The sequence below is a fragment of the Hylaeus anthracinus genome, unplaced genomic scaffold (genome assembly GCF_026225885.1).
Source record: "Hylaeus anthracinus isolate JK02 unplaced genomic scaffold, UHH_iyHylAnth1.0_haploid 11985, whole genome shotgun sequence".
Classification (NCBI taxonomy): domain Eukaryota; kingdom Metazoa; phylum Arthropoda; class Insecta; order Hymenoptera; family Colletidae; genus Hylaeus; species Hylaeus anthracinus.
Genome location: NW_026534333.1, coordinates 3,551,062 through 3,566,970, shown reverse-complemented (window position 1 = coordinate 3,566,970; position 15,909 = coordinate 3,551,062). Strand labels below are relative to the sequence as shown.

At 42.3% G+C, this 15,909-nt stretch overlaps 1 protein-coding gene across 1 annotated transcript in view; it reads right to left on the bottom strand.

The window, feature by feature from the left end:
- The window catches only part of LOC128887328 (UNC93-like protein), a 44,055-nt gene extending 28,172 nt beyond the window's left edge, over positions 1-15,883 (bottom strand). Inside the window, exons 1-2 of the mRNA XM_054143114.1 lie at positions 15,336-15,883; positions 524-1,257 (exon numbers count right to left, since the gene is read on the bottom strand). Of these exons, the coding sequence (XP_053999089.1) occupies positions 524-1,241 (718 nt within the window). The 5' untranslated portion in view covers positions 1,242-1,257; positions 15,336-15,883. The remainder of the gene's footprint in view (positions 1-523; positions 1,258-15,335) is intronic.
- Positions 15,884-15,909: the final 26 nt, after the last annotated feature.

The following is a 15,909-nucleotide window of genomic DNA, read 5'->3' as shown; positions in this document are numbered from 1 at the left end:
AAGAATCCGAGATAAAGAATTCATGGGAGATGCGCAAGTGTTGCATAAGTCGCCGAAGAGCGAAGAATTTAGAGATAAGTAAGGGATATCCAAAAATGCGAGGAGATCGATCTATGGAATGCGTAGCGGGGAATGCTACGACGCGCGAACGGAATGCACGTAGTCCAAACAGAGAGGCTGGAGAGATGGAAGAATTAGTGAATGAAAGAGGGGGGAAAGGTATTAGACTGAATGGCGAGAGAAAGGAAAACAAAGGCAGACGTGCGAAATGCGAAACAATAGGAGAATGAATATCCTTCAAGTCGAAGGTAGTAGACTTCTTCATTCATTTTGAAGTTATATTAAATATTCTAACGTGGAAGCACTTACGTGCGATCTTTGTTAAAATTATTGTCGTGGACATTCGCACATATTTTCGTAGCATTCAAGTTTGTTGAGCTCGTAGTACTCGAAGGGGCCTGGCAAGACGCAAAAGGTGATAAGGTTGAAAGAAAAATAAAGAATAAGTAAGGCTACCACTTACCTAACGACGAGATGAGGTTCCCCCAAAGTTCAGCGGTCTGCCAGGCAAGGAAGAAGAACCCGAAGAACCTGACGACGATGGCGTCGACGGGTTGGTCGGTGAGCTTCGCGTAGACGCCACCCACTTGCGTGAGGTAGGTGGCCTTTGCTGCCCACATGGGCGCCGCGCCGAGGCCCAGGAGGACGCCGGCTGGCACCAGGGTGTAAAATTTCGGATAGAACTGGGAGCCGATGTACGGTGCGTAGCACAGCATAGACACACATAGAGTCCATTTAACGGTGAGCCTCTTGATAACGAAGGTGGGCACGAAGATGCAGGAGAGCACCAGCGCCGCATAAATCGCCGACAAGGACACGGTACCCAAACCATCACTAGCGTTTATCGACGATTGGAGATTCGCCGTGCCTTGAAACGCAGTAAACTGCACCATAAAAGCTATAGAGACGGTACTAATGTTCTTTAAAATTCTCCATTTCTCGCCACGCGAAAGCTTGAACTTCCTGGACTGAGTGTCGTCGTCCGTCGACGACAACTGAGGCGGTTTCTGCGGCTCGGGTGGTATGCCGTCGGTCCCATCGTCTTTGTAACCCTCGTTCCTGTAACCGACCCCACTCACCGTCACCGTGTAAACGGTACCGTCGCCACCACCGCCGCCGCCGCCATCTCCGCCGCCTCCGCCGCCAACACTTCTGGTACCGTCGTGTTGCGAAGCCACCATTCTACGTGGCTGCTACCTGCAACATATCAATCACCGATCAATTAGCCACTTTTCAGAAACTCTGGATTTGGTCTGCTTTAGGTGTCGATCATCATCCATATGGGCTAGCAGGAAGGGGAGAGGATCGAAAAACATGGAGTAAGCAAAAGTCAATAAGACCAGTACATAACGAGAGGTCTACAACAAACCATCATGTGTGATACTGAATAATAAATTTTACCTTCGATATTGTTACATACTAGGTTTTGTCCAGACGATTCATTCGCACACCTAACCTCCTAAAAACTCAACAATTTTCACCAACTTTACACCAATCATCGTCAACTTTTTCTAGAAACTTTAGATTCTAGAAACTTTAGATTCTAGAAACTTCAGATTCTACTAGAAGCAATTAAACATAGAAAACTGTGCTAGAAAGTAAACTAACGAATCGATACGGGATTTATTACGGCAATTTGTTCTTAGTTAGCAACGACACGAATACAACTCGAAATCTAGTTAAAGTAGACGAGTCGAACGGTATTGTTCAAAAGTAAGGGAAAGCTGGGATCATTGAACGAGCGCGACATTTCCTTATGAAACCTGTTGAAATGAAGGAAAATGTGCGGAGAACATGCTGTCAACGGAAGGAAAATAACGTTTCGACTGGCGGAAATGTCTCGGTGACTCGGGAACGAGTGGTTTCCGAATTGATGTTTATTAAAATTTCCTTATTTGTCTCCGGCGCGATAACAACTTTTCCGTACGTTTTGTATACAACGACGGTACCTCCGTAAAAGCAATTCGATGCAAAAACAAAATTATTCGACGGAAAGTTATCTCACATTTGCACGCAAAGAACATACGTTGTCATTCGTTCCAATAAGGAACGAACGTGCGATTATTATGCGTTACGTTCGCCCTCTGTAGTAGGTTCTTTAGGACGTGAGCCAACGGCATCGTAGCTTACATTGAAAGTGATTAGGATTAGATTAGTAGACACCGAGTTCGCGAATGGTGTAGTATGTTTAATCGCGGTTAGAGCTACCATACGCGAACCATAATAAAACGGTACACGAAGCACTGTTTAGATGATTAAAATTTTCTTACTTTGAAAAAATCGCTTTTCACGTCGACGAGAGAAAAGTGAGATCACGATATCCTACCGCGTCAAAAAGATCGAATAACGCATCGAAAAATACGATCGACCAACGGAGACATGTAAAATTCATATCTGAAATAAGGACAAATCGTTTACTCGTTACTCGATAGACGAAAATTACAATCTCATTCGTGGAATAAATTTTCATAGCAAAATTTTACTTACCTCCCGATAGGTAACCCTACGCACGGTCGTTTCGCAACGTTGCGATCTCGCGTAAATTATTTCGAGAATTCAGCGGGAGATTTGCACGGCAATTTGACGTGGCAGTCGACATGGAGGTTATTAAATAAAAATACCTTGCGCATAACGGACCGTTCATTGGTATGACGGGACGCGCGGAGACCTCGTCACGAATCGCGAGTTAAACGAGAATCCTTTCTTTTATTTGGAAAGGCTTTATCGAAGTGTTCGCGAAGCACGTTCTAGTTGCGCTTGTAAATTCGTTTGTCGTCGATGTAATCGATGGGAATGCGTGACCGGGCGCACAATGCCGTGACACGTGTCGCACGGCGTGCATCGCAATTAACCGGCGCTCGCAATACCTTCACCTCCTTCGCCAATCTTTTCTCGCCCTTCTGCGCCGAATCTTTGATTTCATTGGCAGCGTTTCTCAAACTACTTTCTTCCGCGCCGACAAGACCTCGTGCGCCACGATCACCGACGCCCGACACTCTCCCGTTCCCGACGCAAATGGAAATACATGTCGAGGTGGACGATACTTATATTTCAGCCATGAACACTGTATAAGGAGATCCAACTCCCTAAGAAAGCTACTAGAAAACTGTTATCGAAATCACGAACTTGAAGTTAGCAATATTTCGTATACTCGCGGCGCAAGTGCGCACAGACTACAATATATACATGTCATATGTGTATATATTATTATATGTATATGTCATATGTGTATATATTATCATATGTATATGATAATATATCGTATACATATATATCGTAGTCTGTGCTCACTTGCGAGTGATAGAAATATTCCTAACTCAAAGCTCGGGATTTTGATACCACTTCTACACAGTTAGGACTCCTTATACAGTAGTCTTCACGATTTCAGCAAAGAAACATTTTTACGAATTATATTTTAATTGAATTTTTGTCGCCGCGACGGGACCGAAGGGTATTTCCCTAAGTGTGTCCAAGACGGTAAAAGTATGCTGTCTGGAAATATCCAGACACCGTCCGGCAAGGGTTATTGGGACAACGTTCCAAAAACCCGTCGCAGTTAAATAGCTGTGGTGTCATAACGTCCATATTGCAAACTTGAGTCGGAAACCAGACACGCGACCGTGTATCGCCGTATCGATTTTTTTTTTCATTCCATAAATCGTATTACCATACGCGTCACGGTGTCGTTCTCATTATCCATTGAGATTCGAGCTACGTATATTTATCCGTGCAGATATCGCAAGAAAGTTATTTTCACGCTTCGATCCTGTCTCGTGTATTTTTTAATTATCCGCCATCCTTCTTACTAAATGCATATATTTTCAGCTGTCTGAACTGTATGTACCGGATACGCGATAGAACGAGTACATTTTACGATAGATACAATCGTGAAACACGTGTCGACCTTCGAAAGTAATGGAGGAGCACGTAAAAAAAAAAAAAAAAAAATCCGCGATTTTAAAACAATGAAATAACGGTAATCACGTGAGAGCAGAACCGAAGAATCCCTTTGTTTCATTTTCAAGAATTCCATGGAAAATATGTTTCGCAAAGGGCATGCCAATGAACGCGTTTCCTCGCTTCGAGAATGCTCGCAAGAATCGAGTAAAAGTATGTAAAAGTTATAGCGAAACAATTGAATTGCCGCAATCGCGTAAGAATGTTACCGCAGAATGTTCGCCTCTATTTCAACCTGTGTACATATTTACTCAACGGCAAAGAATATGCGCTTGCTCTCCGATTTATACTGTTCCCGGTGGTTCTTATTTTTAGGTGTATATCCCAGCGTCTGTAAAATGTACTGCAACAGACTCATCCGTCCAGCGAAGAAAAAAAGAAATCTCCGTAAATGAATGGGAAAACCGTATTTTAAAACGATTGAATCACGATAATCGCGCACGAACACGATCGAGGGATAAACGAGCCTTGAATTCATCGCGATCGTTCATCAAGATCGTTTTACCGAGTGGAAGGCTATCTGCTTGGACAATAAATAACAAAAAGCGGTAAGGGGAATTTAAATAAAGCGTTGCACCACACACCCTGTCGGACAGTTGCATTTCCTTAACGCACTTGCCAGACGAGCTAGGTGCGACATAGCGACAAGCGTGTTTACGCTAATCGTTATCAAAGATAATAATTAACAAACGTTAGACACGAATTAATTTTCAAAAAAGATACATATTCGAGATCGATTATGCGCCTCGTTTTCTACAGACTCTTCCGTAAGATTCTCCACTTGTTCGAGGAAAACAGTTAATTATCAATTATTTTTCTCGATGGAATAATTCTTAAATTATCGGGTAATGTTTGCAAATGCTCATGAATTGTTCGCAAATTGGCAAAGCGTTAGGCATACCCGCCGATTAGCACGGTGAATCGTACCGCGCGTTTTTTCCAACACGAGCGTGAATTCTCCTTTCCCCCCATTCATTCTTTTTTTTTTTCATTTTTTTTTTCATTTTGCAAAAGACAAAGCTACGGAAAAGCAGGACAAAACACACGGTAATCTTACGATTGCATAACAAGAGTACCGCCGTACCAAGCGAGTGCACGACACGAGAATTCTTCGTTCGGTTCTTCGAGGAAACACGTTCTAAAGAGAAAACATGTGGGAATTGTTTTTCCATTGCGAACGCCAGTTTCGTGCGATGGATGTCGAAGTGTCGAACCGAAAGCGGTTGCGAAACAAATTTATAATTTGGATTTTATATCGCGATTACGTGAGCGGCGCGTGCGCGTATCGTTATTTATACTAGAGACTAAAATTAAAATTGAATACGACGAATCACGCGAAATTCTAACACTTTTATCCATCTTGCCGGGAGTGGTGACGCTTTCTCATCGATTAAAATTGATTGTATACCCGGGGTGAAGTGTTGTATTAGGATTGTGGAGTATCTAGAATTTGAATAAGAACGGTTGTCTATGATCGAGACCAAACGATAGGAATCAGAAGTGGCACGTGAAGTTCTTCCATAAATTAAAGTATGTCTATTGTTTCCCTAGATAGGAAGGTACGCAGACATCTATGGTTGTAATCCTATTTAAAGTACGGAATGGAGAAAAAGAATGGCACTCGGAGTGGACAAATGAAAATATTTTGTTTGGTTATATTGTTTCGCTGATAGGAAAGTTTTTGATTGCAATTACGAAATGTTTGCAATTCTTACAAGGTATCTGTGCTTGGAAACAATTAAAAGTATGAACCTGCATGAATTATGCAATAATGGCCCGCGGAGTTGTTCGAGGCATCAGAATATGTGTATCGTTTTCCGCGTAGGAAAGTTTTATGTTACGGTTACATATGTAGAATTCTTATATGCATCGATACGTATACTTGGAAGCGATTAAAAGTATTGAATTGTAGAATCACAGTCACAGGAACGCATCGTTCTTTGCGGAATTAATTTCGTATCCTTACTGTAGAACGATAATCAATGAAACGACAATGACACGTGTAGTTGTACGCGAGTAAAAATAAAGGATGACCCAAAACGAATGGCGCAACCAAGGAAGAGGTTATTAGAGAGGTTACTATGCAATGTAGCAAAATTGTTCCTTAATGAGCAGGTATCAGTAGTTGCGTTGCAGAGTAGACGTTTCTCGTTTTCTACCTTCGAGTTTTATGACTTTCAATGGAACCCACTCGTCGCAAAATTATATTACTCTGCGTTCGGTCGAATAACACAAATATTATTTCTTATCTTTGTTTTCGATTCACTTTTTTTTTTTTTTTTAATCTAGAATCACCTGTCTCTCGCCATGTATCGCTGTGTACCGTTGTCCGGTAGTAGTGGTGTTCTATTACGATTGCGTAATGCACGAAATTGTTATACGTATAGTTAATCGACTCGGATCGATCGAAAGTACGAAATCTGACGTCGTAGGAATTTACGTTGATCGTGCAACGATCGCGAGTGAAATTTTTACCGAAATCGAGAAACATCGCTGACGTCGGGAGAAATTCGATATACCGATTGCATAATACGCGACAATTTATACGCGTTACCCCACGAGTGACGTCAATCGGGAGTACCGATATTATATCATACGAAACAGTAAGAAAATTTATTGTGTCGTTTCGCGGAACGAATTTTTTTACATGTGTGTCTATACTCGATAACGGCACAACTTTATACGGAAGACACTTGCGTGTGTATTCTTTTTAATTTAAGAAACCGTGTATTTAATTGCGTTATAATAATATAATTTCGACTCTACTCCAGCCTGTCGACTTTCATTTCCTCTCCGATTATTCCAGATGATATTTTTGTATTCTAAAGAAAACCTAATAACGCTTCCGCTGGCCAGCTGCGTTTTCAATTACAAAATTTGCATCCGAGGATTGGTCCCAAACGTAGAGTCCCTTGGGTGTCTGAAAAATTGCCAGGTTCCTCGGACGTATGCGTAATTAAGCGTCGTCCGACGTGGTAAATATACGTAAACACGTTCCCACTTTTATATTAGTAGCACAGAAACACAGTTTTACGTGACCCTGACTTACTTGAATACGATTCGGCGACCAAAGTGCAGTACCACGAACAGAATACCCACCCTAACCAGTTCCCAACGACCTTCAACTCTGCTTTAACCGCGTATCTCGTTGTACTATTTCTCCTCGTGATGCAAAACAAACGGACGATCGTCGCCTAGGTATGTCGTCCCACGCCTATCGGTAATTCGATTTTGTGAAGGTCGATTCAGACTATACGACACGGACCGCGTCACGTTCCGGCAACGACACGTACCGGCACCGACGCGACAAAACATTGAAACACGCGTTTTAATGTTTTGTCGTGTCGGTGCCGGAACGTGTCGTATAGTCTGAATCGACCTTAACGCGGCTCCCATCGCACCTTTCGCCATTTTAAATCTCCTTTATTGGAGGCTTCGTTAAACATTGTTTTCGTTGCGTTGGCGCCTAATTTTGAAGAAGAAAATGCAAAGAAAGGTTCCTATTTCCACATTTCAAATGAATCGCCACCCTTCCTTTTAAAGAATCGCAGCTTCCTCGATTCGATTCGGCGCGGTACCATCGACGGAGTCTTACCGTCTTGTCGGACAAGTTTATTTTATTCCCTGAATTAGTATAAAAATCGCATTCGCTAACATATTGTACATTCTGAGAATGCGATAAAAGAAGCTAATCGTTATTCCTCGTTATCGATCGTCTGGGAAACCAGCTGGCGCTAATAACTACCTGAAAACGATTTGCTACGTGGTTCGACTGCATTACGTACGAAGCCGATGTAACAAAACATTATCAACAAGCGAATAAACATAGGCGGTGAGGCGTGCGCGGACTTGTAATTAATTGGACTGCGAACTTGCACCTACCACGGGGTCAAGGTTCGATAAACGGCTTGGCTTGCATTCAAAATTTCCCGCAGTTTCCTACCGTTACGTTTTTCTATTCTGGGGAAGGAAAATACTCGACGAGTATGTGAATGTACTGCGAATCGTTGCATTTGATTTAAACTCGAAAAACTTGGACTGTTTCGCTTACATGTCTTGGAAATTTTCAGAAGGAATTCATGAGAATTATAATTTATTGTTAAATAACATTTAATTTCGAGTAACTGGACCGAGTCGGCTATAAACGTCGATTAGTTGTCGGTAATTACGGTTACTGTGACGCAACTACAAAAACACCGACAACAACGAAACTAACACTGGCGATTACGAAAATGAAAATACAAAAGAGGATAGAAATATAGGTGGATATAAATATAAGTGGACGTATGAAAATAAAAACAAGTAAGTGCATGGAATCGTCGAGGCGAGGGGAGGGAAATAAAATACGAGAAAAAATTCCCGCTGGAAAATCTGACGTATTGGCCGATGTACAGTTAGATTAAATAGTACTTCGTATGTACCGCGAGTTGCCTCGCCTGAAGCCAGCAGCCTTCTTCGACCGAAGGCTGCGGTGTTTTTCTCTTAATTTCTTCCGCCGTAAAAAAGAAATTACCGGTCGCCGTTGAAATTCTCCTATACGAAGGTCGTTCGATTTTTTGTTGTTGAATAGAGGGAAAAAAAAATGTACGACATGTTAGCTTTTTTCCAACGAGTATAGCAAACAGGATACTCGAATCGGGCAATCGTTATTAATAAATGCACGCTTGCAGACAATCCGTAAAACGAGCCGCTCAAAGTCACGAACCGACTGATATCGCAGCAAAGCAATAATTTCCCTCGTTGTTTTTCGAAAATCTCCGCATTTGTTTTCGCAAACGGTACGTGGCCGTCGGTGTACGCCGTCGCGAATACGCCTAAAAGCGACTCAAATGATGTAAGAGTGCGTTACGTTATTATCGCGTTTAAACGATGCTGTTTAAGCCCGAGAAGCCGCAAACTGGACGAATGACCGACGATGAAGTGGTCGACGATCCTCGAACCTCGCGAAGAAACGGCGCAGTCGCGATCATTTTGAAAAATCGTGAAATACGATGATAATAATATTAATTATACTCGGTTTTATCCTCCAAAGAATAAGAATCAGACGAATATTCTGAAATCTAGTTCGAGGATCGTTCAAACTATACCTAATGCAAAAGAATGTAAAAGAATTTCGTTTCGTTAAAGTAAAATAAAAAGTCCTGTATCGTAGTCCTATTGCTATCCGCAGAATTGTCCAAAGAAACAAAGTATCCGCGATAAAACGTTTTCCCAACGAATCGTGACGTCTATTAAAATTTCAACGAATTTTCAAAATATCCACGCGAAAGCGGCGAAATACCAAACCCTTCGTCCTTATAAGGGAATTGTTAAAAATACACCTAAATGAACCGTTGGCGTCGAAAATGGTGTCGTTATCCGAATGGCATTCCGCGTACCGCATTCCTGAAGGTATATGCAAGTCCGTTTCGCGCCGAACGCCTTTATCGGCGCATCGAAATATATGTACGCGCATATATTCGATATCAGGGACATTATACGCGCGCAACGGCATCCATACGGCAAGGTGTGCCGTATATTCCGGATACGCTAAGGTCCGTGATCCAAAAATAGGTTTTCATTCTGAAAATTGTGCCCACGATTCGCGCGAAAACCCGTACGAATCGGTTTATTTTTCGATCGTGGAATCTGTCACGCGCGGCAGGCGGCACACCTTCCAAGACACCCTGTATGTGTATACACACCGGATTAGAAAGTCTTCGGGAACGATCGACTCGTAAATGCTTCAATCGTTTCACAACGAAATGCTCCAAGGCGCAAGCGTGCCCGTCTACTATGCAGCCTTTATCGTGTCCAGCCTTGGGATTTACAGTCTCGTAATGCAGCGATCATCTTTCGACGAAAGTTCTGTTGCAGAAACGCGCTAAACCGCAGCGGAATCCGACGTCAAGATGGATACACCGCTTCTTCTACTACGTTCTTCTTCTACGACTACTTCGTTTCGGGTTCACTTCTGAATCATTACCGACAGATTCGTGTATACGTTTCGGTATGGATTTCGCGTTCGAGTCTATGCATTTATGTAAATAAGCTTTCAAGTAGCTTTCAAATATATGCTTCGATGTAAATGAGCTTTCAAGTAAACGAGCGTTTAAATATATATTTTGAGATTTCATCGTAAAAAGATGCGGATACGTCGCAATACAAACCACGCCGGACAAATATGTACAGAAATGGAAACTTTTCTACGACGTGACAAACCCTAATGTTTGAAGAACCGTTTGGCAGAAGCGTATCGCGAATGGCGCGTCACGTGTGTAATGCAAACAAATACAAATCGCGTCACTCAACCAACTCGCGAGATCTTCGCGGAATTTTTGTACAGGATGCTAGGTACCGTGTCACTGTTCTCGATAGAGTTTAAGAACTTTTCTGTTTTCCCAACATACCCATATATGTTCGTTTCATTGAAATTAATTCTTAAAGACGACTTCGTTTCGTAGCAATTTGTCCGTCTAGTCTCCTTTGCCTTCGCGGTAAAGATGAGTTATCGATAAAAGTAGGCGATAAATTTCCTGACGCGCGTTTAATTAGGCCCAGGCGAGCAGTACCTTTCGGAATCGATTCTATCTTGCTCGCCCGAGCCGACCCTGTTTGGTGTTCCCTGCCGCAAGATAAAGAACGATCTTTTCTGTTCCGTGGAATCACCGGCCGCTGTTTCAAAAGAAACACAGGTAATTTCGAACAGCTGCGACTAGCGAGAGACCTAGAACCGTAGCTCGTTTACATTCCACCGTTGTGTGTCATTTCGTAAGCAATTATATATTAGATTCGGAGCAGCGGGGGAGTTTTTCACACATAAACGATTCATCGATCATAGTACGAATGTTTCCCTTAAAAGGCGAAACGCCGGTTGAATTCGTCAAACTGCAATTCCTTATGGCACCGTTTTCAAACACGTGCACAAATTGGAGAAAACTGTGACTGTGGATGCGAAATAACTATCGCGTGATACTACTTACGGCAGAGAACCTTATTTAAGAATCGTTCCTATTCGTTCCAATCGTTTTCCTATTCGATTATTACATTTCAATTTCGCGTTACACTCCGTGTTTCCGAGTTTCATTTTCCAGAGTAAAGTATGGTCGTAAAAAAATATTCAGAATTGCGCATAAATTTCGTCCACTCGCGTATTTTATCGTCGAAACTCTGTCGTCCGGTATCTAAACGCGTTTTGTGCGACGTTGTTCGCGTAAAGCCCGTTTTACGCGCAAGTACGTTTTCTTCTCTATTTGAAATACTTTGTTCGCGATTTCTATTACTATAATATAATATTAACGCTAGGGCTGAGTCTCGTTTTACGAGTCCCGAATACTCGGAGAAATACCGACGGTACCATATATCGCGAATATCGATGACTCGAACCTCGAATTTGTTTTCATCGCGCGCGCGATGGAATTTCACGCGCGTACGTGAGGATCGGGGCTCACCAACCAACACGTTTCTAACTCTGACTTTCTGACTTCTTCTTGGTCAAGATTGTACGAAAATTCGATCGAAAAGTATCGTATAATTTTCCCCCAGATCCGTGCACTTTGTTTTAATATCCAATTGATTAAAAAGATGAAAGTCGCAGTCGGTGACACTTTTTGTTTCAGCAATAGGTAATTGGGGAAAGTGCTAAGAAAGTAGGCGCCATCGCATGTTTTGCAGAACGAAATAGTTGTAAGAATAAAAGGTTAAACGATGACGGAAGTATCCGAGTATGTTGATACAAAGCGTTAACGGACAAACGCGTTAAAAAAGTAAACTACCGTGTTTTCCCATTATGTACTTCGATAGAATTAATAACGGAATTTTTTCATTTTCTCCGGAAACTGTTTCTTCGTAGCGTTGTTGACTATCGGTGCAATTACCCTACGTTCATCTACCGAAGTGCGAAAAACCAATGTAAACTAATAGTGTGTACTGTTACAAGACCGTTTATGCTTCTAATTTAATACAAACAAGCCACGAATGTAACGGTGTGTATGTAATGAATACATACACACATTTAACGCAGCGCGAAAAACGCAGCGATGTAAGAATGTAAGCTAATGTAAAAAAAAAAAAAACAATTAAAGAATGTAAAATTCTTTCTTAATTTTTCCGATATAATTTCAAGCTCTTATTATTCGTTCGTAATGTGTAAATCTCAGGTTCTCAGTTTCCGGTTGATATTTTCCTCAATTTGGGTAAAACGTGAAGTTTCCTTCTTTACTTTTTTATTTTGCCATGAAATGTTAAAAATATGCAAAGCAATAAAACGACACCGTGACTAATCCGATAGTTAACCGATGAAAGATAGCGAAATACAAGCGAGCAAGCATATTTTATTCTGGAATTCCCCGATCTTTAAACGAAAACTAATTTTACAGAATTTTGCGTTACTCGGGAAAAAATGCACTCCGTGCAAGGAGATCGATGGATGTAAATCGAAGGTATTTCCTTCGAGGGCGTAAAAAGTTTGTCTTTTCAGTTTCTCACTTCCCAAGACACGTTTGAAACACGCGACGCGATAAAGCAACGCCACCGAAAAATAACGGAAATCGATTGGCTACGTTGTATTTTACACGGAAAGTCGCTGCGTTCGACTGAAAGTCGGCAATTATTGTAAACTCCGTCGGACGTGTCGTTTCGCAAAATATCCCCCTGGCCGTACGATTTCTTTAACCGTCACGACTGTCGCACGTTTCTCGAATATTCGTGTCGACGATAGCGCTACTTTACACGACCCGCTATCAGCTTGGATCGAAACCGATAGGCGATCGTAAAATTCATTGAAAACTCGGCTTGTCGCGCGCTACATGACTGGGACACCGACTCATTCCGATCGAATTACCGTTATTCGCATCGAATTCGATAATCCTTCGATCGCTTCTTACGTTTAAAGGTCGATTCAGACACGGACCGTCACGTTCCGGCACCGACACGTACCGGCACCGACACGACAAAACATTAAAACGTTTGAAATTTAAACGCTTTAATGGAACTATTCACACTATTCCCTATTCGCACTATTGACGGAACGTTCAGGTCGGTGTCTGTTAAGCGTTCCATTAAAACGCGTGTTTTAATGTTTTGTCGTGTCGTTGCCGGTCCGTATAGTCTGAATCGACCTTAACACATTTGCCCGCCATGTTGGTGGACCAGGCACTCTACCATAATCCCAAACGACATTTTCAATTCGAATTCGATTACTCTGAGATTCCCTTGTATTAATCACCCGCGATCGTCGGATTAATCAGTAATCACAAACGACACTTGTAATTTCAATTTAATTACCTTGCGATTCCTTTGGGCTAATCACTCGGAATCGTTGGATTAATCAATAGCCATGAATTAAATTTGCAATCATAAATCGGTAAATTGTATTTTTTTATTTTTTAGAGTTAGTGGTGTCCGATTATTCATTAGTCATTAGCGCTGATTGCTCGGTAATCATAATCATGGATTGCATTTTGCGCAACATTGGCGTGTCATGTAATTACACAATTACACCGCAAAGTAAATCCTCTCGGCAGCGGGTAATCGACCTGGGGCCATTTAACTCGTAACCGCTACGTTTTTATGCAAATTTTTGACGTTATTACTGACCGAGGATCGCGAGGACTCGTTAAAGAAATATGTAAATAGCACGCGAAATCTCGTTTCAAATGCTGTTGCGCGTCGGTGAACTTTTACATAGAGTCTTTTACAATCTTTTACAATCGATATTGGATTGAAACGTCTCGGTAGAGCGTTGTGAGGAGTCGACTTGGTTAAATCGAGAAACAAGGGAAGAAGCGAAGTGAACAGAGGCGAGAAAAAAACAACAGATATAAGAAAACAACAGATATAAGAAAACGTAAAAACGAGAAGGGAAATATACGAAAGTATAATAAATATTATATTTACGAAATATAATTACGAAATATAAGCGAATTAACTGTATTCGATTACTCTTTACGAAATGTACATATAGAAGTAGCAACAGGTTTAAACTGATTCGTTAAGACAGTTTTAATGCATCCTTTCGGCACATTCGGTAAACGTGACCTAAACTGCGCTTGATACTCCATCGTTCGACACTTTCAGTGCCAAACATACTCATGGAAGTACTAAGTCCTTAAATCCCTGTAAGCCATATACGGCTGACGCGGCGTTCAACGTATTAATCTTTATAAATTGCGTCGTCTTATCCGAGTAAAATTGTCTACCTCCTGCTCTCAAACGTGAAATAAACAAACGGAAGGCAAACGGTCCAAGCGAATTTCCGAGAATGCTCAGAGTCCCTGTGACCCCCGCGCACGATGTTTATAAGTTAACGCGATCAAGCATCGAGCCTCTTTGTTTTCCTTCCAGTCTACGCTATGTGAAGAGATACGTTACGTTATTCTTTTCTACGTGACCTATGACGATTTATATATTACACTGTAACGCTTATTTCTATCGGGTGTTTCAAAAATTTGGTTCACGTTTCACCGTAGTTGAAAACAATTCTCAATGAGGATTCCCGGACAAGACGTGTGCGAAAGTGATTCAAGGAGAACTAGTTTCCCTTAAAAATGTCGCGGAGTCGTCCTTTTTCGTAAGATATAGAAGGCAAGGATACAATTTTTCGAATTATATATATCGTCGGTCAAAGGTGACCGACGCGGCCCGAACGGAAACCGTGTCGTCGGTCACCGGTGACCGATGCGGCGCTTGACGTGTTCAATTGACTATTAACGCACGCGTGTATCGGTGCCGATTCTCGCGGCGTGCTTTCGACCTGTTGCCGTCTGGTATTTCCACGCGTCAACGTTTTCCTCGTTCGGTCGGTATACCCAATACTCCGAACACCCGCTTACCTTATAGTGAATGAGGTCGACGGTGATAAATATTGAGTAACAACGCATGTATTATATATGTATTACGCGGACATACGATACCTTTGCCAAACGATAAAGAAACGAACACCTAGACGCACTGTTCGAAAATTGTATAATGGAATTTATATATTCCGAGAGAATCATCGTGTCTAAGGTGGCAGCCTGTAGGGTCGTTGGATTAAGACATACGGAAGAGTCTAAGAGGTTAGAAGCACCCCTGTCGATTGACAATAATTTTCCAATTTATCGCGATCACGTTGATTCCGACAAAAACAAAATACACTGGTCGCCATTAACCTTTCACTCGTTACGAATAAATATCCGAATAACCGACGCACGAACCAAGGGTAGATACTAAATCGCTACGTGCAATTTCTATTCGCGTATAATCCGACAAAAGTCACCTAACTCTGCTTTAGAAACGACTAGAAGCACTAGAGATTTCCAGCAGGGAGATCCCGAATAGGATAAATAGAAAACACTTACGTGTTAACGGTTCGATCCCTCGTTCAGACGACGATCTTGTTCCTCTTCTCTGGTTTCGATCTGTTTCACGCTGCACCTTCGATACTTCTACCCTTTTCCGACAGGTTATACAGTATTCTGGCAGGCGCACGCGATCCGACGTTGACAACAAACGGTTCGCTCTCTTCCGTCCGCGTAACGAGGAGGAAGCACACTCGATTTCTATCGAACGTCGTTTCAAGATCGAGCCCGTGACACGCGAAAAAAAAAACACGACCACGAGCCTTAAACCGCGAGAACTGGTACACAACGTCGACGTTGGATGGACGAGAAGTGTCGCAACCGTGGAGAAAAAAAGCCGAGATTACAGCTACATCCGAACTGTTCGGGGGTTCGGAGACAACTGAGCCTACCGGCGGACTTTGGAATCGGTGAGCGGTTCGTGTTCGTCGACTCAACTTCTCCGAGTTCGAGTTCGAGTCGTGTCGTGATCGTTGTTTTCTCTGTCTCCTCGATATACACGGTACACCAAGTGCACGGTACACGCGCGTTCTACCTTCGCGAACGAGCTCGCTTCTGTTCCTCCTGTTCTCCT